The 24483-nt window shown below is 52.3% G+C and overlaps 1 protein-coding gene across 2 annotated transcripts; it reads left to right on the forward strand.

Annotated features, from left to right (window-relative positions):
- Window positions 1-3497: 3497 nt before the first annotated feature.
- Calcoco1 (calcium binding and coiled-coil domain 1) lies at window positions 3498-18917 on the forward strand. 2 transcript variants are annotated; one of them, XM_021643557.2, is made up of 15 exons: window positions 3498-3630; window positions 6065-6241; window positions 6857-6959; window positions 8137-8327; window positions 9647-9805; window positions 10136-10284; window positions 12344-12434; window positions 14234-14389; window positions 14522-14776; window positions 15142-15267; window positions 15614-15709; window positions 16029-16137; window positions 16309-16505; window positions 16878-16984; window positions 17921-18917. In XM_021643557.2, the coding sequence occupies exons 2-15, from the start codon at window positions 6086-6088 to the stop codon at window positions 18096-18098; spliced, it is 2073 nt and encodes a 690-aa protein (XP_021499232.2). In that variant the 5' UTR covers window positions 3498-3630; window positions 6065-6085; the 3' UTR covers window positions 18099-18917. The 2 variants fall into 2 exon arrangements, with proteins under 2 accessions (XP_021499232.2, XP_060244475.1); XM_060388492.1 differs by having other exon boundaries at window positions 15620-15709.
- The last annotated feature ends 5566 nt before the right edge of the window (window positions 18918-24483 follow it).

Consider the following 24483-nt stretch of genomic DNA (forward strand, 5'->3'; position numbering starts at 1 on the left):
AGATCCCAAATCTATAGCCATGGTAGAAAATAGAAAATCAATGTCAAGTGAAGTCCCAAAGCATGGCCCTGATTCATAGTGACACAGGGAAGCAGGCCTTTCGCTCTGAGACACCACTGTCTCACAGGTGGGTTTTTCTCATGAGAACCTGGTGTCGTGCTAGGCAAGTGCTCTACCACCGAGCTAATCTCCAGCTCTTTCCCTTTTCTATTTGCAGTTTCACTAAGTTGCCCAGGCTGGACTTGACTCCCTCTGCAGCCCAGTCAGGCTCTGAACTTGTGAGCCCTCTGCCTCAGTCTCCCAATAGCCAGAATTACAGGCCTGGCTAATACATGGTTTCAAAGGTCACTGAGCTTAAGGTCATCTGTAGCAATTCCAGAAAAATCATAAAAAATGTCCCTCGAAATGTTTTTTTTGTTTTTAATTTTTAAAAGAGGTTTTTGTTTACTATTTATGTGTATGGGTATTTTGTCTGCGTGTGTGCTTGTGTACCACGTGAGTCCCTGGCACCCTGGGAAGCCAGAAGAAGGAATCAGATCCCCTTGGGCCTGGAGTTGCAGACAGCTGTTAGCTACCATGTTGATGCCTGGTGCCGGGAAAGGAACCCCTGTCCTCTTAATCCCTCAGTCACCTCCCCAGCACTCTTGTTTTTGCTTTTTGTTTGTTTGTTGTTTTGTTTGACAGGGTTTCTCTGTGTAGCCCTGGCTGTCCTGGACTCACTTTGTAGACCAGACTGTCCTCGAACTCACAGAGATCCTCCTGCCTCTCTGCCTCCCTGAGTGCTGGAATTACACTATCACCTGGCTGTTCCCCCTTGCTTTTTATTTAAAAAAAAAATTATTCTTAGTTTATGTGTACGACTGTTTTGCCTGCACTTATGTCTGCGCATCCTGTGTGTGCTGGAGCCTACAGAGGTCAGAAGAGGGCGTCAGGGCCCTAGAACTGTAGTTTCAGGCAGCTGTGAGCAGTCATGTGGTTGCTGGAAATAGAACCTGGGTCCTCTGGAAGAACAGCGAGTGCTCTTAACCACTGAGGCATTTCCAGGCCATATTTAAATTTTTATTTGTTTGGGTTTTTTTTTAATAATTTTTTTAAAAAGTAGGTAGGGGGTGTAACGTGGAGGCAGAGGATGACTCTCAGCGCCTCTCTCAAAGTCTCTGCCATGCTAGCTGACCTGTGAGGGCCAGGGCAGTTCTCTGTGTCCACCCACCATCTTGACACAGAAATGCTGAGGTATAGCTGCATGCCCCCTCCTCCCCTTTTCCAAATGGCTCTGAGGGCTGCGCCCAGACCCTTAGGCCTGTTTGACAAGTGCTTCAGCCTGACAAGCCGTCTCACCAGCCCTGCCTGTTCTGTTCTGTTGAGATGGGGTCTCCTATCACTAAAACTGGCTCCCAGGCTGAGTCTGTAGCTAAGGATGACCTTGAATGCTTGACAGTCCTGCCTCTACTACCAAGCTGATTGTGGCCATGTGCCACCATGCTCCATTTTATGCAGTGCTGGGAGCAAACCTTGTGCCTCACACATTGTGTGTGTGTGTTGTTGTTAATTTGAAACTAATGTGCTATTTGAGTACCTGCCTAGGCTCTGATGACCTTCACCCAGCCCCATTTCTGAATCTTGGCTTTATCCTAGAGTAAGCCTTTTCTTCCTGGTCCCCATCTTGACAAACTAACCGAATCAAATATATTCTTTGGTATCTGTATTTATTCTTTCAGTGGGATCTATGGAACATAGAACCGACACATACTTGCTGCATGATGCTACTTCCCCTTGCCTCGTGCCTTCACTGAGCACATAAAAGCTCAGTGAATATTTATCCCCTGACTAACAGCGCTGCTCCTCACAACAGAATTTAAACCACATTAATACTGTGTGCTGACTGCTGGAACTTGAACCCTGATTCTACCACTTACTTAATAACCGAGTGAGTTATTCAGCTGTCCGTGTCTCACTCTCGTCGCATGTAAAATGATGATAATAGGGCCTGCATCATATGGCTGTCTAAACACACTGGACACACCCCAAACATGGAGTCGTTATTTTTAGCGCTACTTCAGACTGAGATTTTACAGACTTTCATTCTGATGGAAGACAAAAATTAACATCTGCGACTCCAGTCTTAGAACACACTTCCCTCTCAGCTCACCCGAGGGCCTTGAGCCATCTCCCCACCTAGCAGCTTGTGCCCTAACTCATAAATCCTGACTAATGACACAGACATGTCACCTTAATGCTTGTGCAGCCCGGTGACTTAATGCTTGGAGATCTTCAAATGAAAGGCACCCAAGGACAGCACCGAATACCCTATTCAGTCTTAAAAGGGGGAAAAATGAGAAAGGCAGAGGTATCAGAACCTACTATTGCAGCAGATAATTAAACAGGCACCTAGGAAGGGGACAGCCATCCTTAAAATGTAACTATTTATTTGTGAGGCAGGGTCTCCTGTGTAACCCACATCAGCATCGAAATTTCCAGGATTCCCCCAGCTTCTTCAGTTGCTAGGATTGCAGGTGTGTGCCTCTACACCTCACCTAATCCTTTAATATAGAGACAGGGAAGAGAAGTTTGGCCTCTTCCAGGGTTGAAGGCGGCCCACAGCGGTGAGAACCGTCCAAGTCCTTAAGTGATGTGGGGTGTGAGAACCATGGGACTCTTTCACCTATTCTAAATAAAACACACAGCAACCAACCACTTGCATTGTTACTCTAATTAATTTAAGCCACTTAAAAGGCTTGGGCAAACAAGCCTCTCTAAGTAGCTTGTTTGTGAGCTGCGCAAGTCCTGCAGTAAGCCATGTTCCCTTTTCAACTGCGTGCTTCTCATTCCACAGCTCCTGGCCACCCACCACCTGGGGCCGTGCACCTCTTCCTGGACCCAGAAGCTACCCCAGGGTTCGCGCGTGCTTGTGCGTGAATATTACCAGACTCCCTGGCACAGAAATCTTCTCAAGATGGAACAAAATGGTAAGATGTGACACTTTTACAAGATCTAAAAATAAGCAAGCCAAAAATAACCAGTACCACCACGGTGAGTTCCCATCCCCAACATGGTGACCGGCCGGGTGGTAGCCCACAGCCCGGAACCAGCCTGGCAGAGTTCTACCGTTTCATAACCTTGACACGACAGGGTTCCTTAAACAAGTTTCTTTTTTTGTATATGGACATAACACTACGACCTATCTTGTAAAAGAGAACAAGAAGGCTGTGCTGGAAGCGTTCCGCCCCGATGAAAACAGCTGTGCAGAACGCGTTAAAGCCGTCAACCCTCCCACTAAGCACGCTACTAACCGGCAACCACCACCGGACTAGATCAGCTGGGCCTTACTTGAGGAATCATGGGCCGTGAAGTCCTTTGGTAGCCACACCCTCCTGGACTGCCACGGAAGTGAGAACTACATCTCCCAGAATGCCACAGTGAGCCCACCACCGCCACCGCCCTCTTCCCCGCCCCTGGCGCATAGCTTCCTGGGACATGTAGTTCTGGAGGCAGAAAACTGGGCGGTGTCAGGTCAGAGAAGAACCACACGCCCCAGAAGCGCTCGCGTCACTCTTCCCCTCCCCTCCGGTAGTCGGAGTGCTGTTTTTGTTGTTGGTGAAAGGTGAGGGGAACAGCTGATCCGTCTGTGGGGTAAGAAACTTGGCCTAACTGAGGGTGGGCTTGCGCGGGGTCGTCAGCCGGCTTCTCAGCCTACGAAAGGCTAATCCGTGAGGACTGTGAAAGGGGCCGGCAGGACCGTTTAGGTTTTAATACTTTACGCACTGAAGAAGCCACCCCCACGTTTCGGGTGTTGTTGCTTTCAAGGGGGGCCCTGCGGGTAGCCCCCGTATTGTCCTCGCTTTCTTGCGAGGCCTTCTCTGTAAAGCTCGATCCGCTTATGGAAGCTTGAAGGGACTGAAATGCTGCTTAATCTTTTCTAGGCAGTTCTTTGCCCTCATAGACCTTCTTCCCTGTCTCACCCAAATCCAAAGATCCGAAGGCCTTTACCACGCTGAATCCCTGAGGGGAAAACTTCCAACTTGTGGAATGCCAAAACCTAAGAGCCCTACAGTGAGAGGACACACACACACACACACACACACTCTTCACACAGCAGTTGAACGTCGGTGTCTGACTACATACACTTTAGGTGCAGGACTTTCCGTCGTGGAGAATGTTTGCAGCTGTTACGGATTTTCTTTGTGGGGAAGGAGGGATGGGGGTGCGGTTCCTGCCTGTCGAACTTTGGAGACGGTTTACCCTCCCTCTACCCTCAGAAGAGTTGTAAGAAAAGATGGAGTAAATGTGATGAGGGATTTGTCAGAGATTTAAAAAAAAAAAAAAAAAAATACATTGGAGTAGCTCAGTCCGGTCTCTTTTCAAGGAAAAATCTGTTCCCTTTGCATCGCTGGCCCACCTTTTCCGTCTCCACGGAGTATCTAATTTCTTTTAAAGTTCCTCCCACACCGTCTTAGCCTGGTGTGGGTTTGTGATGTTTGGGGGCGTGCACAGGATTAGTGGTGATGGCTGATTGGACAGGTCGGCTGCAGCTGACACAGGAGGCAGATTTGTGGGCTGAAGAGGCTACCTCACAGCCTTCCACTCAAGTCTACTTCATTTTTATTTTCTAAGTTAACAATGAGATCCATTATGACATTTTTAAACATGTACATCATTCTTTGTACTCATTCATCTCTTAGTACTACTATGTTTTAATTTTTTATTTCAGTGTGTGTGTGTGTGTGTGTGTGTGTTTCGGGGTACAGAAGAGAATGACTTGGAGAAGTCAGTTTTTTCCTCTCACCATGTGAGTCCTGGTGGTTGAACTCAAGTTGTCAGGTTTTGTGGCAAGCACCTTACCCACCCAGCTTTCCCACCCACCCCAATCCTGTACTTTTTTTTTTTTTTTTTTTTTTTTTTGGCTGTTCTGGACTCCCTTTGTAAACCAGGCTGGTCTCGAACTCACAGAGATCCACCTGCCTCTGCCTCCTGAGCACTGGGATACAGGCGCGTGCCATGGAGCTCGGCTGTCCTGTACTCTTAATTGTTATTACCTGGTCTCACCTGCCCTGTGTGTCCCAGTTAACTCTCCCTAACTGACTGAAAACATCCCTTCCAACTCTATCCTATCTGTGTACTCCTGCCACTACCACAAGCATGTGGCAGGATTTAGACACTTAGCATTGTGTCCAAGCGGAGCGAGGAGGGGCTGCTAGAGCTGTGCCAGCACTGAGACAAACCATTAGCTTTCTAGCTCTGCTCAGAGCAAGGTGTGCAAAAATGAAGGTTCCTTGTTGACCGATCTGCCTTTTCTCAACATTGAATGTTCGCTTTCCCTTCTCAGGGCCCCTTACTTTGTTTCTAGCCTGCCCCCTGCCTCAGGGTACAGCTTTCCTGGCTCCAGGCCCCACATTCCATCTCCCTACACCACTACCTTCCTGCTGAATAATTCACTCCACCCTGCAACTGCCACCTCCAGAATTTTTAACTTCCTAGAATAGAAGTTGAGGGACAGAACCTGTCTTTCCTATTATCCTCCCCTTCTCTTGTTCTTGGAGGAAACAAAGCTTTCTTCTGCTTTCTTGGAGGTGCTCAGGATAGATAACTCACAGACAGGTGTGCTGAGAGCAGAGAACCATATTCTCTGAAGACTCTTCATCATCATCAGAGATTAGCTATTGTTTTGGGAGTCTTACCTGGGAACAGTAAGGTCAGCAAGCTTAGGCGTATGTAAGAGAAACCTGCTCAGACTGAGAGGGGCCCACACTGTCAGGGGCCCATACTGGATTTTGAATTCCAGAGCCAGAAGGTACAGAAGATTGCATTGGGAAACCAAGAGAATGTGGAATTCCCAAGGATGTTGAGAGATCCTTGGGAATTCCACATTCCCAAGGAGAGACTGAGAGGTGCAGAGCCTGGCATGCTGAGACTTGGTTAGAGGGGCAGTGAAGGGACCAGGCATCAGACAAGTGAGGGTACAACATGACAGGGTGGGAGGCTAGCGTGGAAGGCCAGACCTGTGCACACAAGCTGGGGGAGGAAGCAGAGTGGAAAGACTTAGCCCTGCCAACCCTTTCTTTCACAGGACAGCAGGCATCTTGACAGAATGGAAGAGTCGTCACTGTGCCGGGCACCGTCCCGAGGTGGGGTCAACTTCCTGAATGTGGCCCGGACGTACATCCCCAACACCAAGGTGGAATGTCACTACACTCTGCCTCCAGGCACCATGCCCAGTGCCAGCGACTGGATTGGCATTTTCAAGGTATCACTAGACCCTGTTCTGACTCAGGCTTATGGGACACAGGTTGGCTAGAATATGAGTGGTGACTAGGTCCTTAGAGTCTCAGGTTGATAGGGAGAAAGATGACACACATGCCAGAGGCCATGTCTAAAGGTCATCTACAGGGGCCTGGAGAGATGGCTCAGCGGTTAAGAGCACTGGCTGCTCTTCCAGAGGACCCCCACATGGCAGCTCACACCTGTCTGACTGCAGTGCCAGGGGCTCCAATACCTCACAGAGACATATACAAGATACCAATGCACATACAATAAAAAGAAACCATTTTAACCAGGCATGGTGGCACATGCCTGTGTTCCCAGCACTCAGGGAAGCAGAGGCAGGCGGATTGTTGTGAGTTCAAGGCCAGCCTGTCTACAAAGCAAGTCCAGGACAGCCAGGGCTACACAGAGAAACCCAAAAAACAAAAACAAAACATAAAGGTCTTCTCTCTTAGCCATTCTCTCTCCTGATAGTATAGTGTCCTCTGACTCTTAGCATCCTTGGTACCATTCGCTCAGTCCTGTCAACCCTTCCACCCTTCCATCACTCACTCCATCACTTCCATCACTCTTCTATCATCGTACCTTTGTCTTTCAGGTGGAGGCTGCTTGTATTCGGGATTATCACACATTTGTATGGTCTTCGGTGCCAGAAAGTACAACTGACAGTTCTCCCACACATGCCAGTGTTCAATTCCAAGGTATAAAGACTGGCGGAGAACTGGGATGGGGGAAGCAAGGAAGTGGGGGGGGGGGGAGTGCTGGGCTGACAGGCATACGGAGCACAGAGGAAAAGGAAATATGAATGCGTGTAACTTTTCATTGCCAGGCCTAATGGTACTCCAGTGTCACCCCAGACACTTCAGAGGCTGGGGCTGAAAGATGACTTGAATCCCGGATACTAGAGCTGGCCTGGGCAGCATGCCAGACCCCGTCTCCAAAAAAAGAAAAACGCTATGGGCTGTATCCAACAGGGTTCAAGTCATCAAAGGCTTAGCTTCCTCAGGGACTTAGAGGAACTATAGAAAGATGGGTTTCGAGGATGTTAGTCCCACCTGTTTACCCAGAAAAAAGAGAAACTCCCATATGGGACAAGGAAAAGTGTGTGATAACATCAGGAAAGTTGGTCATAGCAGTCTAAAAGACCCGGGTTCAAATCTCGGTTCCCTGTTTTACAGGCTATTTGGCATTGAGCAGGTGAGTTAAAATAGGGCTTATAGGAGTAATACAGGGGTTTAAAATGGTCGGGGACACTGGCGGTGCAGTGTGCAGGGGCACTGGCGGTGCAGTGTGCAGGGGCACTGGTGGTGCAGTGGGGGGGACACTGGCGGTGCAGTGTGCGGGGACACTGGCGGTGCAGTGGGGGGGGACACTGGTGGTGCAGTGTGCGGGGACACTGGCGGTGCAGTGGGGGGGACACTGGCGGTGCAGTGTGCGGGGACACTGGCGGTGCAGTGTGCAGGGACACTGGCGGTGCAGTGGGGGGGGACACTGGCGGTGCAGTGTGCGGGGACACTAGCGGTGCAGTGGGGGGGACACTGGCGGTGCAGTGGGGGGGACACTGGCGGTGCAGTGTGCGGGGACACTGGCGGTGCAGTGGGGGGGGACACTGGCGGTGCAGTGGGGGGGACACTGGCGGTGCAGTGTGTGGTCCACGTTGGCACTTAGTAAGTGGCAGCTAGAGCCTATGTGAGGAGGAGGCAGTGAGTGTCTACAGGGGGTAGGCAGGGAGGGGTAGGAAGCATATCCCAAGGACCAGCCACAGGGGCCTGGACAGCAGGTGACATGGTAACACTTTTCCTCCCCTGATGGGAAGGGGGACCTGCGGGCAATGAGGAGCCAGAGGTCATCCTGGGTTCTGGGCTATTCTTCCCACAGCCAGCTACCTGCCCAAACCAGGAGCCCAACTCTACCAGTTCCGCTACGTGAGCCGCCAGGGCCGGGTGTGTGGGCAGAGCCCCCCTTTCCAGTTCCGAGAGCCAAGGCCCATGGATGAGCTGGTGACGCTGGAGGAGGCTGACGGGGGCTCTGACATCCTGCTAGTGGTCCCTAAGGCCACTGTGCTTCAGGTAAGACGGCCACAGCAGAATCTTTCCCGGGCTGGGGGTGCCAAGGACAGCTTTGCAAGGCCCCTTCTTGCTCTGTGCTCCCTCTGTCAACTCAGCTGAGCACTTCATTGGGAGATAGCAAAGGTCTGCTCTCAAGAAACTCAGCCTCCTCAGACACAGACTCAGGACAGGGAAGCGTTCTCATAGGCCAGCGCAGCTGAGGGTTCTAGACCTGAGCCAGCCTGCTCACAGGGCCACTGCCTGCCCTGAGTCCCACAGGAGACCCACAGGGTACAGGGGAGCTGCCCCAGAGAACACAGGCAGGTAGGGACAAATAACACACTGGATTTTGAACACTTAGTATGTTAACATTTGCTTATTTACATATGTGTTTCTGGGTACGTGTGTATGCGCATATGTGAGTGTGTACATGCCGTAACACAGGTAGAGGTCAGACATCGACTTGTGGAGTAGGCTCTCTCCTCTGCTGTGTAGGCTCCAAGGGTCGAACTCAGGTTTCCAGGCTTGGCAACAAGCCCCTTTATCTGGTGAGCCATCTTGCTGACCCAGCCGTGGTGCTCTGAACTGCCATCCCTCAGCCCAGGCGTGCGCACGTACATGTGGACACAGAGGCCAGCAGGAGTGTCGTAGAATGCTCTGGAGCTGGCATTTTGGTGGTTGGGAAACCCTTGGTGTAGCTGCAGTACCTAAACCCCGGCCCTCTCCCAGAGCTGCAAGCACGCTCTCCAGCCCTCAGAGTTTTCTTATTAAAATGGGTACTAGAAAGCATAAACTCAAAAACGTGCCTTACGTAAATATTTCTACTGGGCCAGAGAAGGGCCCTAAGTCTGAAGGCAGATACTGGAAAGATCCTGAGGAAAGGTGAGAGACAGGTGGGAGAAAAGCTGCTCAGCAGCTGGGAGTTCACAGCTGCTCAGTGACTTGGACAAACCCCTGCCTTCTGGAAGGCAAATCTATAAATACGTGAATGGACAGGACGATGTTTATACCTAAGTGAGAAGTAAGACAGGCCACTGCTAGGTGTTCTGTTTTACCTTGATTATGCTCAGTAAGCCTCAGAGATGAAGAGTTCGGGGGTTTGGCTAGTAAAACTGCATTGCAGACTTACCCAACTCTGTCTGACTCCATAAGAAAGGGTAAACGGAGAGGAACCCTCTGTCACTGCCCTGTCAGAGGGAGGTGCCAGGCCTGGGCTGGAAGGTAATCAAGGGCTGACAGTTAAGCAAGATCCGTAGCTGGGCCATGACGACTCGATTTCTCCACCCCAAGATGCCTCTGGCATGGTGCCTCACAAATACCCCCGTCTCCTGCCCGTGTAGAGCCAGCTGGATGAGAGCCAGCAGGAGCGGAATGACCTGATGCGGGTGAAGCTGCAGCTGGAGGCTCAGGTGGCAGAGCTGAGGCGCCGAGTACAGGAGCTGGAGGCAGCTCTGGCCGCTGCCAGGCAGGAGCATTCGACGCTCACAGAGCAGTACAAGGTGCGAGTTGGGGCTGGTGGGGAATGAGGCCCACACCCAGCAAAGAACAGGAAGGAAAGATGTCGGTGGAGTTTTAAGATGATCCTAGCAGCAAAGAAATAGGCTTACGATAACAGGCGAGACAGAACTCTATGAGAAGAGGTATGTCTACAGTTTGTAGTAAGACTCAGTTCTTTGAACCTAGGAACACTAGCCTGGTGCCATCTTCCCAGGTAACAGTATCTCCACCCAGTTTTTTCAAGGAAGGTGGCAGGACAGAGGTGGGGTCATATAATGTTAAGCCTGAGTCTGTCCTCACCTTCCATCTTCCTTGGCAAAACTTAATCCCAGGGCCTCTCCCGTTCCCATGGAGAGCTGACAGGAGAGAGGGATGTCCTAAGCCAGCGGCAGGGAGAGCATGTGGCCCGCATCCTGGAGTTAGAGGATGACATCCAGACCATCAGTGACAAAGTGCTGAAGAAGGAGGTGGAGCTGGACAGGTATGGCACCTCGCCCCAGGGCTGAGGCCTCCACCCCCCTTCCCTGTGTCAGGTGACCACACCCCAGCCCACTGTGGCCCGCCACAGTCTCTCATAGCGTATTCTCGTCCCTCGGAGTCTCCTTCTGCTGCCTTTATACATCCGCCAACGCTGTTCCGTGTCCCTTGCCTTCGAAGGGCTCAGTTGCCGTTCACTGAGCGGCAGAAGCTAAGCAGAACCAGAGGTGGGATATTTAGAAGAGATTGGGTAGAATGGTCAATACAAGACAGAAAGATTGAGTTCAGACTTCACTTTTCTTTACTGCAAGCTGTGTGTGGCACATCCATATCCATTCCCAGCTACTGGGGCAACTGAGACATGATCCTAGCTTCGGTCCAGCCGGGAAGACATAGCTGGACTCCATAACGTATAGTCATAGAGACAAGGATGTGTTACTGTGCGTTAAATAAGTAAACGGCATCGTTAAAGCACAGGAAAAGAATTAGATTCTGTTCTTGCTATCGGAAATGCTCAGTGTCACAGCACAGCAATAGGAGCAGCTTTTGAGTGTGTGCAAGGCCCTGGCTTCAGACCCAGCACTATAAAAACGAGAGAGATGGTGGAGCTGGTGCCCCAAGAGTATAAGAAAATCTGTCCCCTGAGAACAGGTATAAATTACAGAATCTTTTCTGTTTGTTTGGTTTTGGTTGAAACAGAGTCTTGCTATGTAACTCTAGCTGTCCTGGACCACACTATGTAGACCAGGCTGGTCTCCAGCACAGAGATCTTCCTGTCTTTGCTAACCAAATGTTGGGATTAAAGGCACACACCACCATGCCTGACTAAATCAAAGAATCTTAACGTCAAGAGTAACATAGGGTATATGAGAGAGAGCAGCTCTCAGGCCAGCCTCGCTCAAACAGCTATAACTTCGTGTCTATTGTACAGAGCCAAGCTCTACTTAATGGAAGGGCAAAAACAAGATCACCAGTTATACCAGCCTGGGCTACATAGTAAGTTATGGAGCAGCCTGGGCTACAACATGAATTATGGAGCAGCCTGGGCTGTGTAAAAAGTCCCTGTTCTTTTGCTTATTTGTTTGTTTATTTGTTTTGTTTTGTTTTGTTTTTCAAGACAGAGTTTCTCTTTGTAGCCCTGGCTGTCCCGGGCTCCCTTTGTAAACCACACTGGCCTCAAACTCACAGCAATCTGCCCGCATCTGCCACCCCAGAGTATCAGGACTAAAGGCGTGCACCACCACACTTGGCAAAAGTCCATGTTCTTAAAAAGGGACAGGGGGGAAAACACAGTTATCAGAGTTATTTCTGTCAAGCAGCGTGAGTACTGATCAACACCCATGCCTGTCCTTCGGAGCCTTTACCAAGTTCAATACTCCAGTTCTTTTGTTCATCAGAGAACATCATTAGGTTACTTTAATTCATCATTGGTAAATATTAAAACAACAAGAACAAAACTCTTTGTAAAGGGAAGAGAAGTTCTGCCCAAGTCTTGGGCAGTACGTGAAGCAATTCAGGAGGTTGCTTACTGACCTAACCCGAGGTCAGGACAAGACATCTGTGTTCCTCAAGGCATCTGGACTGGGAGCCCACAGACCACGCCTCGTCAGCCTACCACCTGGTCTCTCCTGAGTTGGCTGATACTCAGGTAGAAGAATACTCTGTGATGATGAGAATAGCCAGCGTTCACTGTGTAAGGTTTTCTCGGGCTCCGCGCAGGTCCCCGCACACGTTTGCCTGTGGCCTCCTGCATCTGCCACTTCCTGACCTACAGCGAGATCAGTGGTGGCTGCCCACAGGCATTGGGAAATGGAATTTTCATCTCTTAATCAAGTGGAGGCTGGAAGCAATGCGATAACAGCCTGTATGTTACAGAAAGAGGAAAGCCTGGCCCACGCCTTTACTCCCAGCACTCGGGAGGCCGAGGCAGGGGGACCTTCGAGTTCAAGGTCAGCCTGGTCTACAGAGTGAGTTGCAGGACAGCCAGGGCTGCACAGAGAAACCTGTCTCAAAAAATAATAATAATAATAAATAAAATAACAACTCTCGTCCGGTATTGACAGGGTCAGGGACACAGTGAAGGCCTTGACGCGGGAACAAGAGAAGCTCGTGGGACAGCTGAAGGAGGCCCAGGCAGACAGGGAGCAGAGCGAGGTAAGACACACGGGGGTTTGCAGTTCGCTTCCTCAGTGCACTGGTGTTTATCCTGAATGCTGGCACAGAGGGCACACGTGGAGAGGAGGCCCCAGGTGCTGTACCCTCCTCAGCACGGCGCCTGCCCACATCACAGCAGAGCTGCACCTAGTACAGGGTTCCAGGGAGGTGGGCGCGGGCGCATTCCATTAGAAACAGCTGCTATGCACACCTCTAATGCTGGCGTGAGGATACCTGGGCCATGCTGGCCAGACAGTCTAGCCCATCAGCCAGCAGAGAGCAATGGAGGACGCTCAAGGCCAACGTCTGCTCCACGAGGGCTTGTGCATGTGTGTGCGCGCACACACACACACATGCACATACGCATATGCTCACACACACACGCTCATACATATGTGCGCGCACACGCACACACACGCTATCAAAGACTATCAAAAGGGGGATGTAAGGGCCAGGCATGATGACATTCTGTCCTAGCACTCAAGAGGCCGGGCGGAAGGAATGTGAGTTCAAGGCAGCCTAGACTGTTGGAGGTAGGAAAGAAGGAATTCAGACTTTGAACACCTTGCAGATGCCAGCTGGTAAAGGATAATAGTCAGCAGTTTTCTCGTCAATTTGATAGAACAAAAGAAATTTTCTGGGGGGTCCCAAAGACTGAGTTAACCTGAAAGCACACATCAGTGAATTGGTGCTCTCCAGTGTGTCCTCGTGCATGCTGAGGTGCTTTTAAAAGTAATTTTTAACAATTTAGAACAAGTGTAGAGCTGAGACTGTAGTTGATCCAGTGTTGAGCAGGCAAAAAATAAAATATTTTCAAAACCAGAACCCTGGGCCTCTCTCTAACTTTGGTTTGATAGTACTGTAATTCCAGCACTGGAGAAGCTGAGGCAGGAAGATTGCACTGGTTCTAGGTATCCTGGGCTACATGGCAAGACCCTGTCTTCAGAGTACAAAACAACGCAAACAGAACTGTGGGCTCAGTTAGGACAAAGGAAGGTGCAAGGGCGCATGCGTGGGCAGCTGAGGCGCCGTGCAGCGCTTTGCGGAGCTCTAGCCTGGGACCTTTCTCTTTAAGGGGTGGAAAGTGCCAGGGAGTTCAGGCAGGGCTGCATAGCTGCACTGAGAGCACTCGGGAGATAGAGGCAGGCACATCTCTGTGAGTTCAAGGACAACAGACAGCCAGGGCTACACAGAGAGACCCTGCCTGGAAAAACAAACCAACAAAAACTTGCATAGAGTAGCACTTTGCCTGTTAGAAAATAGCTAGTTACAGCACTGTTCAGGCATCCCACAAGAACAGCCACATGGGCTGAGCCACGACTCAGCTGTTAGAGCACTGACTGCTTCCAGAGGACCTGGGTTCAAACCCCAGCAACAGCAGACAGGAATGACATGAGCCTCAGGAAAGGTAGCATTCACCTGTAATCAGCATGCAGGTGCCAGAGAAGGAGGAAGAGTGTGTGTCCAGGGCCAGTCTGGATCAGATGGTATGAGCCTATGCAGGGAGGGAGAAGAGAGACTGACCCAGAGGAAGGGAGAGGTCTGGGTGAGGCACAATATTCTGAGCGTGCGGGGCCAGACGGGATAGGTAGGACAGCAGAGTGGGGTGCCAAAGTATAAGACCCCAGACTGTGAGTGAGGCCTCCGAGCTGAGGACCAACAAGGGAGGGCAGGAGCTGGGTGCTTCACTCGTGTTGCCTGAGTGACAGGCTTCCACCACAGAGGGCAGGAAGGCAGCCTGCCTGGGCTGCCCCAACACTCATCCCGCCCTGGTCCTCACCCGCTTTCCATTCCATCAGGCCGAGCTACAAATGGCCCAAGAGGAGAACCGCCGTTTAAACCTCGAGCTGCAGGAGGCTAAGAGCCGGCAAGAAGAGCAGGTTGCTCAGGTCCAGCGACTGAAGGACAAGGTGGCCCACATGAAGGACACCCTGGGCCAGGCCCAGCAGAAAGCGGTGAGTGAAGGCCTGTGGGAGCATTCCAAGTAGTCCAAACACGTCTAGGGGTCCAGAGAGCCCCAAAGAGAGGGCTCCCTGCTTCACAGGTGGTTACCTGAAGGAGCTAATCTTGGTCCTTTTTCTCCGGAGGCTGAGCTGGAGCCCCTGAAAGAGCAGCTCCGAGGGGTCCAGGAACTTGCGGCCTCAAGCCAACAGAAAGCTGCCCTTCTTGGGGAGGAGCTGGCTAGTGCAGCGGGAGCCAGAGACCGAACCATCGCCGAGCTGCACCGCAGCCGCCTGGAAGTGGCTGAAGTCAGCGGCCGGCTGGCGGAGCTCAGCCTGCATGTGAAGGAGGAAAAGTGCCAGTGGAGCAAGGAGCGGGCAGGGCTGCTGCAGAGCATGGAGGTAGAGGGGACCCTTGCCTACCTCAGACTCCACCCTGTCCTGGGTGCTCTGGGAGGAGGGAGGAGCCGATGGAATCCTTGGAGGTACTCTTTACTTTGCAGGTGTGAGCCAGTCCTAACACAGAGTCCCAGTCCTGATCAGTGGAATCCCTTCCCTAGTTTCCATGCTTGGGGCAGGAGCATGTGCCGTCATGGCGCTGCCCCTGCCATGTGCCCATTTCTGCTTCCAGGGGATCAGAAGGAAGGAAATTGCTCAGAAACAGTTTAGGCCCCTAGACATATAAGGGACCCAGCGAGGGCAACGCTATTTCACGGGCATCCCTTGCCACTTCACCTCCCTCCTGTCTTCCTTTGTACCCTGTCTAGGCTGAGAAGGATAAGATCCTGAAGCTGAGTGCGGAGATCCTCCGGCTGGAGAAGACAGTACAGGAGGAGAGGAGCCAGAGCCACGTATTCAAGACCGAGCTGGCCCGAGAAAAGGATTCTAGCCTGGTGAGGTGCCCTGCCACCATGGGTTCAAATCTGGGTCCTGGTGTGTAAGGCCCTGCCTGTGTCTCTTGCTCTGAAATACTGCGTACTGCCTTGCACGCCTCCCAGCCCTCCTGGTTAGAATGTCCACGCCCCTTTCTGCTCACAGAATACGTGTCTGGACCTGGGGGGATGACACAGGTGCCTCCCCGTAGCATGAGGCTGGGGCCCATTTGAGAGGAGAGTCTAGGACTTTGGCCTGAGCCCTGGGGGCCACGACAAGGGCCTTGTGGAAGAACCAAGAGAGGGTATAGCTTAACTTTTGGACCAGGTCTTTGGTGGCACATTGTGGGTTCTGGGTTCCCCTCAGGTGCAGTTGTCAGAAAGTAAACGAGAGCTGACAGAGCTGCGCTCAGCCCTCCGGGTGCTTCAGAAGGAAAAGGAGCAGCTGCAGGCAGAGAAACAGGTGAGTGGCCCCTGTGTTCAGCCGGGTGCCACAGCGCTCAACATTCTCTGTCACCGCGGTACTCTCTCCGCTCGGAAACTAGAATTTCTTTTTGGGCACAGGCTGAAAAGGGGCCCTGACTCCTCTCAGAAACTGACCTGAAGCAGGAGAGGGACCCACAAGGGGAAGCAGGCGGGTGGTGGAGAGCTCCCAGTTTAGGGGATCCGCCTTGCGTGACTCTGGCCCACCGTGAAAGCATCTGTCCTCTGGGGGCGGGAAAGGCCCAGGAAGCAGCAGAAGGCACCCTGCAGGCTTCAGCCTTTTGCTTCCCCACCCCCAGGAACTGCTGGAGTACATGAGGAAACTGGAGGCCCGGCTGGAGAAGGTGGCAGATGAGAAGTGGAATGAGGATGCTGCCACAGAGGACGAGGAGGCCACTGCTGGGCTGAGTCTGTGCACCCCCATCCCATGACACCTTCCCCCGCCCCCAGCTCTGAGAAAAGCTCCAAGTGATGCCCTTGGAAGCAGCCTGGCCTGCCCTTCCATTCCCAGCCCGCTGCAGTCCTCCTGCTCAGATCCCTGTGGCTGACCTCTCTCCTCTACCTGCCTTCCTCCCACAGGCTGCCCCGCAGCACTGACAGACTCAGAGGATGAGTCCCCCGAGGACATGAGGCTCGCATCCTATGGCTTGTGTGAGCGTGGAGACACAAGCCCCTCTCCTGCGCTCCGGGAGGCCTCTTCCCTTGTTGTCATCAGCCAGCCAGCACCCATTGCTCCCCACCTCTCAGGGCCGGGGGAAGCCAGCAGCTCTGACTCCGTGAGTAGTGAGAGCCCATGCGCACGCGTGTGGAGTCATACGCAGTGGGGACAGAAAGCCTGGACTATACAGGACTCTTGCTCTGGCCTGGAGGAGGCAGGCCTAGCCTTTCTTCAAGACTGCTGACAGGGCTAGTCAGAGTAGTGCAGACCTTCAGACCCAGCTCTCAGACAGAGTTCAAGGCCAGGCTGGATAGCTCCGGGGCAGTCGAGACTATACAGTGAAGTCTCAAAAAAAAAGGACAGAATCACCAACACTCAGGCCAGCTCAGCAACCTCAGTGCTCCCAGATTCCATCCCATCCTCTCCCCACCAACCCTCCTCCTCCCCACCCGGACCACCGTGCCAATCCTCCCTGTCTCTTTGGTGCCAGGAAGCTGAAGACGAGAAGTCGGTCCTGATGGCAGCTGTGCAGAGTGGGGGTGAGGAAGCCAGCCTTCTGCTTCCTGAGCTGGGCAGCGCCTTCTACGACATGGCCAGGTGAGGGTGGCACAGGGGAGGGCAGTGCGTGGGCAACTGCCGTGCCCTACCCCAGGTCCCCCTTCTTGGCTCAGCCAAGAGGACAGGGTACCAGTGTGCCGGACAGGAATGTCAGCTCCCTCCACAAATCCCAGGTGGCTTCGCGTCCTCTCTCTCCCTGCCTTTGGCTTCTGTGTTCTAGCATCATCTTCCACGGAGCTCAAATTGCCCTGCTTCCCCTCTCTCTTGTCCCTACCCCCTCCCCAAACACCAGGTAGGTACCTAGGTCTTCAGGGAGGAAGAAGGTGACCAAGGCCTGAGGGATGGGCACAGAGAGAAGGACCACCATCAGAGCATCTGTCTGCCTAAGCTGGAGATGCTCATTCTGACTTGCTAGGAAGTTGGGGAGGGGAATCTGGGGTGGGCAGGTATCAGCTGGTGCCTTCAGCCTGGCTCTCCTGCCCTGCTCAGCTGGGTGGGGCCTTGGGGAGAGAGCACCAGTACCTCTGGCCCCAGCTCCGCCTGGAGTGAGGGGCTAGGCAGGAAAGGCCAGTGCTTGTCACCTCTTACTGCTGGAGCAGGAAGATGAAGAACGGTGTCAGCCTCATTTTCAGCCTCATTAGGCAGCAGCCATAGATGGGGGAGGAGGTGGGGAGGCTGGGGGATGGGTGCTACGCTACTGACACCAGCAGGGACTCGGGCAGAGGGGACTGGGCATCTGAAGAGCCAGGGGGACAGTGTTACAGGCAGAACGACCAGGGCGGCACATGAGGGGCCTTGCTCCCTGAGGTCAGCAAGAAGGCAGCAGAGGCTGGGCACTGTGCCTGCATCCGGAGCCCTTGGGAGGGAAACGTGGGAGAATCAGGGGTGCAGGGGTCTTCCTCTGCACAGAGCAAGTTTGAGGCCCTGTGTCAAAAATAAAAACAAAGACCCTCTCCGTCTCTCCTCTCTCCTCAGTGGCTTTGCCGTGGGCTCCCTGTCGGAGGCCAGCTCTGGGGCCCCAGCCACCCCTCCATGGAAGGAGTGTCCCATCTGTAAGGAGCGCTTCCCTGCGGAGAGTGACAAGGATGCCCTGGAGGGCCACATGGACGGACATTTCTTCTTCAGCACCCAGGACCCTTTCACCTTTGAGTGACCACACTCCTCCCTATATGTAGACACGCACACACACACACACACGCACACACAGGCACACACACATATGCACGAGTGCGCGCACACAGGCACACACGCACGAGCGCATGCACACACGAACACACATGCACACACACTCAGACGTGTATGCACTTTGCTCTCATGCCTCTTCGTAATCACACTGGGCTCTGTAAGTTCTGTCCCTGTAAACCAGGCCTGCATCCTGCTCTCTCCCAAGCTCATGTCCTGCAGTCCCAGGCGGGGATCTGTGTTCAAAGCAGTGGCTGGGTTTACTCTTTGGAAACAGTTTGGAGGAGGCTTGCCCTGTGAGAACAGAATTATTCACTGCTGGCCCAAGTGTGTGCGCGCACACACACACACACACACAAACATCCCACTCCCTTCTTTGCCCAAAGCCAACCCCTGGGGCACCCCACCCGCTTTTATTCAGTTTGTTTATTGAGTTTTCTCTGGGCCTGCATGGAGGCAGCAGCATGGCCTCTCAGCCTCACGGTCTCTCAGTTCTTGGCGACACCGGTTCTTCTGTTACCCACTGCTCCGCACACCCGCCCTGGCCCTCCCAGGCCTTAGGTCCTAAGTTTGAAGTTTGTTTTGTATTTTTAAGGACACCTATATGGTCTCATGCCACCCCACACCATGTCCTCAAGCGGAAAACAAAATGTATTTGTGCCTTCTATGAGGGATGGGGACAAGGGATCCTAGGTGTCCCAGCCCCTCGCCCTTCTAGGCCCCACAGCAATAAGAACCCCCTCACCTCTTATCTGTAGTTTGGACAAATATATTTATATGATATGTGTAACTGTGGTCAGAAAGTGTGTTCTTACCGAGATGTGTCGCCACAGAGAAGGGCCTCAAAGTCCCAGCCCCTGTTGGGGGGGAGGGGATCAGTAGGTGCGTTCTTAGTGGGCCTTCTGGTGAGCCAGTGAGGCCACAAGAAAAGGCACACCTGTCTCCCAGGAGGGAGGGCTGGCCCGGAGCATGTGTTTCAGGAGGCAGCAGCCTGACCGATGGTGAGAAGGGAAAGGACACGCAAGAAAGAGCACGGGTTTCCACTCTCAGGGCCGTCCTCGCTGCGCCCGGGGCCAGGAGACAAACTCACTCCTGTCAAGAGCACACACACGTTCGTGGGCTGTCCGGTGGGGTGTGCTCTAAGCTCCTGCCTCTGCAACGATGTTGGCTGTCTCATCCGTCCTCCTGTGCTGCGTCCCCCGCACCCCCACGTACTCGTCCTCCTGTGCTGCGTCCCCCACACCCCCACTGTCTCACCTGTCCTCCTGTGCTGCGTCCCCCACACCCCCACATACTCGTCCTCCCTGTGCTACGTCCCCCACACCCCCACGTACTCGTCCTCCTGTGCTGCGTCCCGCACACCCCCACGTACTCGTCCTCCCTGTGCTGCGTCCCCCACACCCCCACGTACCCTTCGACCCACCATCCCAGTCGCACACTCTGCCCCACTGTCTGGGTGACAAACATTCACAGCATCATGGAGCCTGTTTTGAGGAAGGACCCGTGTGGTCCCCAATGCGCTCTGTGCCCTGCAAGGCCCATACCTGCAGCTCCCTCCCCCTCTGTCTCAGGCGCCCTTTCCAGTACTCTCCATCCCCCTCAGGGTCACTTATCAGTCCTCCCCCACAATTCCCTGTCTTCATCCACCTGAAACTCACCCACCCACCCGCTTCCTGCCGCACCTGGATGACATATCCTTCCTCCTTCCCTCCCGTCTGTCTCCTAGCAACCCCATCTCATTCCCTGAATCCTTTCCAAGGAAATTGGAGATAATGGATCTCTCTCCTCTCTCCATCTCAACCTCTCTTTATTGATCCTCCTTTAATGAAAGTTAATTATAACAATGATTTAATTAATAGAATCCCTCTCTTCCTTTATTGCTTCCCGTATTAAGACTATTAATAAATACGAGCCGGGCTGACAGAGGCATCCATCACTGGCCCGGGATTCCCCCATCCCTCTTTACCCCCTCCCCTCTCCCCCTCCCTCCCCTGGCCTATAAACTTGCCGGGGTAGTGGGGGTTAATCAGAGAGGAATTATGAGCCAACATCCCCAGCAGGAGGTGTGTTTAATGAAATGACTTGTGATTTATGTCTGGGGAGGCTGGGTGGGAATAATCTGGGACCTACACATTCTGGCTTCCAGGAGGCTGGTCCCCTAGAGCAAAAGGAGAAGGGAGACAGACGACAGGGGTGCAGAGCCCGCTGTCTGCTCCCTGCCAACTCTGGCATACACGCAAGCCACGCGCTAACCAACCCAGGCCACCACACACACTGCCTCAGTAGACTAGTGAGGACCACACTGTGGGTTCCTCGGCTGGGTGGGCCCTTCTCACCCCCTGCACGTCTCTTCTCTGCCCCTCCTGAGGACTGAAGGTCCTGCCGTGGAAGGGAAAGCGGCTGACGTGGCAGCAGATGGGGGCGTCTGTCAGGGTTTGTCACCGGGGTAGACCCAGCTGTCAGCACTCTCTGGGCTCTGGGCGCCTTGTGGTGTCTCTCTCTGCAGGAACTAAGTGTGAGAGGCTCAGTGTGCCCGTGCAGCTTCAGTGGCTGGTCCATGTGCTTTTCCACACAGGGAAAACCGCTTCACAGAAATGTGTAGTCTTTGAATGACTCTGAGCAGTGGCAACTCTCTCCACCCGAAGGATGCTTCAAAGCCTGCTTGAATCCCCTGTATCCGGAGGAGATGGCACACGTGGCATGTTCATAAACCCACACTCTGCCCGCTGTGCCTGCCTGGAGTCCCAGTTTCTGGGAACAGCATTCAAGGTCAGCCTGAGCTGTAGCATGAAATCCTGTTTCAAAAGGCCAAGGGCTGGTTAGGTGTGATGATGTTTGGAAGGTCCTGGCCAGCATAACTACAGAGACCCAGTCCTTAAAAGAGAAAAGGGAAGGGAGGATGCCCAAAGCCTAGGAATAGAATCCCGCAGAGCAGACCTTGCCCAGTTTGTGCAAGTTCTGGCCAGATCTCCAGCACTTTAAATAAACAAAGCGCTTATCGTGTGCACAAGGTTTTCATTTCTCCCTGCATGTATGTCTGTGCATATGCATGCCTGGTATCTGAAGAGACCGGAAGAAGACAGCAGACATCCGAGAACTGGAGCTGCTGGCTGTAAATCACCACGTGGGTTCTGGGAGTTGAGCCTGGTCCCCTGGAAGAGCAGCCAGTGCTCTTACCTGCTGAGTGCCAAGCACCGTCTCTCCAGGCCCCACCAAGTAGCGATAAAGAACCACCAACACCACTGCAGCGCTGTAGGTTGCTTGACAAAAACAAAATTTGGTATCAGCTGCTATTGAGGCATGTTTGTTAACTTAAGAAATATTGTGAGTGATCTTGATGAGCAGATGCAGTGGTTAAAAACATGCCCTCCTGCCAGGCAGGGGTGGCACACGCTGTTAATCTCAGCGTTTGGGAGGCAGAGGCAGCATAGCCAGGGCTACACAGAGAAACCCTGTCTCAAAAACCAAACAACAAAACACCCTTAGAGAGCTTCTCATCGATGCAATCAGAAAATACAAGAAACAAAATGAGTTCTACTTTGGAGGCCTGCACAGCACAAGGGGACCCACAGGGACAAGTCTTGAAGTATGAGCAGGCAGGAGCCTCGCATGCGCAGGCAGAAGGAAGAGACCCCCAGGAGCTAGTCCTCGCCTACTCAATCAACAAACGTTAACACTGGGTTTCTACTGCGTGCCAGGTGCTGTGTTTGGCACTGGAGAAACACATGAACAGAACAGGAATGCACACATAACATATGCTCTGTTGCCAGGTCACTAAGGTCCAGAGAATCTAGCTAGAAACCTTTTGTAATAATCCAGACCAAAACACGTGGAACTTGGCGATAATTAAATATGAGAAGTGAGCAGGAAAAAAATCAAGCTCATGCCACATTTCTGGCACTAAATGACCAGGTAGCTGATGATGTCAGTCACTAAATAAATAATATAAATAGAGAAATGTGTGTGAGGAAAAGATAGATTGGTGCAAGTTTAGCTTGTGGGAGTCCTGTTATTTGTGGGATCTTCTGAAGGAAAAAGTGGACCAGTAAACAGTGGAAATAGAGATCAAGATGCTTGACAGTAAAGTCAGTAAAGGAATGCAGAAAGATCATCCAGTCCCGTTCACATAATGAAGGGACAGATACCAGGGACAGAGCAGAGAGCTTCAGGGTGGGGGGGTGATAGAGAAGACAGAAAAGGACAGGAGAGAGAAGTAGGAAGCCCTTCAGGAGAGGCGAATCCAGGAGAGGGCGAGGCAGGAGCAGGACAAAGGCCAGGGAAGTGCCTCGTGGACACCACTGGACTAACAGCCAGCGACACTGGCTGTAGGGACACACTGAGCTGTCTGTGTGGAGCTGAGCTTCCCAGCCCCTGCAGGAGTCCGAGGTTCCGGCCTGTGGGGACTGGGAATATATCCAGACTCGTAAACACTGAGAGGTGGCCAGCAAAATGGCTCAGCAGCTTAAAGCACTTGCTGGCAAGCCTGACCAGCCGTCAGCACCCACACAGTCGGAAGAAAGGGACAAGTCCCAGCAAGCTGTCCTCTGGCGTCCACAGTCGCACCCAGGCATGTGCAGACTCACATATATATTACATACAGGATAAGTGAACTTTTAATGCAATTAGATAAACAAGGGCCCCTGAACCAAAGGGGATGGGAAGCAGGAACCAGGCAGTGGTGGTCACGCCTTTAATCCCAGCACTTGGGAGGCAGAAGCAGGGGGATGTCTGAGTTTGAGGCCAGCCTGGTCTACAGAGTGAGTGCCAGGACAGCCAGGGCTACAAAGAGGAGGGAAAAAAAACACAAACATGCAAAAACAAAAAACAAACAGTAGAAATGAAAAAGCCTAGGACTCCAAACTCTCTGGCCTCCCAGCAGGGTGTGGGACGCAGGATCGTTTTCTCATCTTTGAGACAGGGTCTGGCTATGTTTGGCCAGGTTGGCCTTAGACTCCTGAGCTCAGGGAATTCTCCTGCCTCAGTCTTCCAGGGACTATAGGCACCACCAAGCCCGAAAGCTAGCGTGATTTAAAGTCCTGCTCTGTTCACTAGGGAGGCCACAGCACTACGTCACTGAATGCTTGGACCGTAGCTGGGGTATGCTGTGCTGAGGAATACGATAGATTTCGAAGAGTTAATACTTGAAAAAATTAGTGTCTCAAAATGTTACACTGATCTCAGGTTGAAATGATGCGTTTTGGGAGAGCACATACCCTTAACAGCAGCCATCATTTTTTAGGTATCATCACTGCGCTGACGGACAAATGCCATTCTGGATTATTTTTACTTTTTAAATGGGGCCATTAGGAAATTTTACATCGTGTGCACAACTAGAGTTAAATTTCTACCATGCAGCACTAGCGTAAGCCCCACTGCAGAAGCGAACCCTTCCAGCCTGGACACGCCTCAGCTTTCCCATAAGCTAGTGTCGCCACAAATTAACCATCTTTCTTAGCAGGAAGACCAACACACACACACACACACACACACACACACACACACACACGTGATTTCCTGCTTTACAGACTGGAAGTGTCCCTGTAACCCTGAATTTAGGAAGCATGTCCTCCCTGTTTCCTCCATTTCCATCCCTTTTCCTCTTTTCTTTTCCTCTTTCCTGTAACTGTGGAAATTTCCCAAATTGGTAGAAACGAAGAGTTCTGGTAATGACCCAGCCTCTAAAGCCCTAGCCATCCAGACTCCCCGGTTCTGGTTCACCCAAGCTCTCAACCTTTTTCCCTAGCGGGAAGACAAAGGCCTGGAGTAAAGGGCTTTCCTTATTTTTGCTTGTTTCTTTTAGTTCTGTAGTTTGAGACAGTATCTCACTAAGTTGCCCAGGATGGCCTGGAGCTCACTCTAGCTCCAGCTGACTGCTTGACATCCTCCTGCCTCAACTTTTCAAGCTCAAGGATGTGTCACCACACTTGGATTGCATTCTTGATGCCCTCCTGTAGCCCAGATATGTCATACTTCCTAATCATGCGACCGACAAAACATTCAAGGTTCTAAGCCTCGTCTGCAAATGCAAATAATTCTTCCCTGGAAAGGTCACGGAGAAGATAAAAGAGAGCATGAGGGCAAAGCTCCTTGTTGGAGTCTGTCTCACAGCACATGCTTCGAGATTCCCGGCTTCCCGCTCTGCCCCTTAACCACGAAGGTCCAGAGAAGCAAGAAAATCGGCAGAGTAAACTCCACTCTGCATAAACAGGCTCACGGAACCTCAAAACCAAAGGCTGCTCGTTCAGTTCAGAAATTCCGTGGACTAACCCCTCACTGGTAGTCATCAAGCTTGTTTCAACCTCTCCGGGGACTGTTCTGGGGTTCACTTGATGAACAAGAACAAGGCCCTGAAGACA

The sequence above is a fragment of the Meriones unguiculatus genome, chromosome 8, assembly GCF_030254825.1.
Source record: "Meriones unguiculatus strain TT.TT164.6M chromosome 8, Bangor_MerUng_6.1, whole genome shotgun sequence".
Classification (NCBI taxonomy): domain Eukaryota; kingdom Metazoa; phylum Chordata; class Mammalia; order Rodentia; family Muridae; genus Meriones; species Meriones unguiculatus.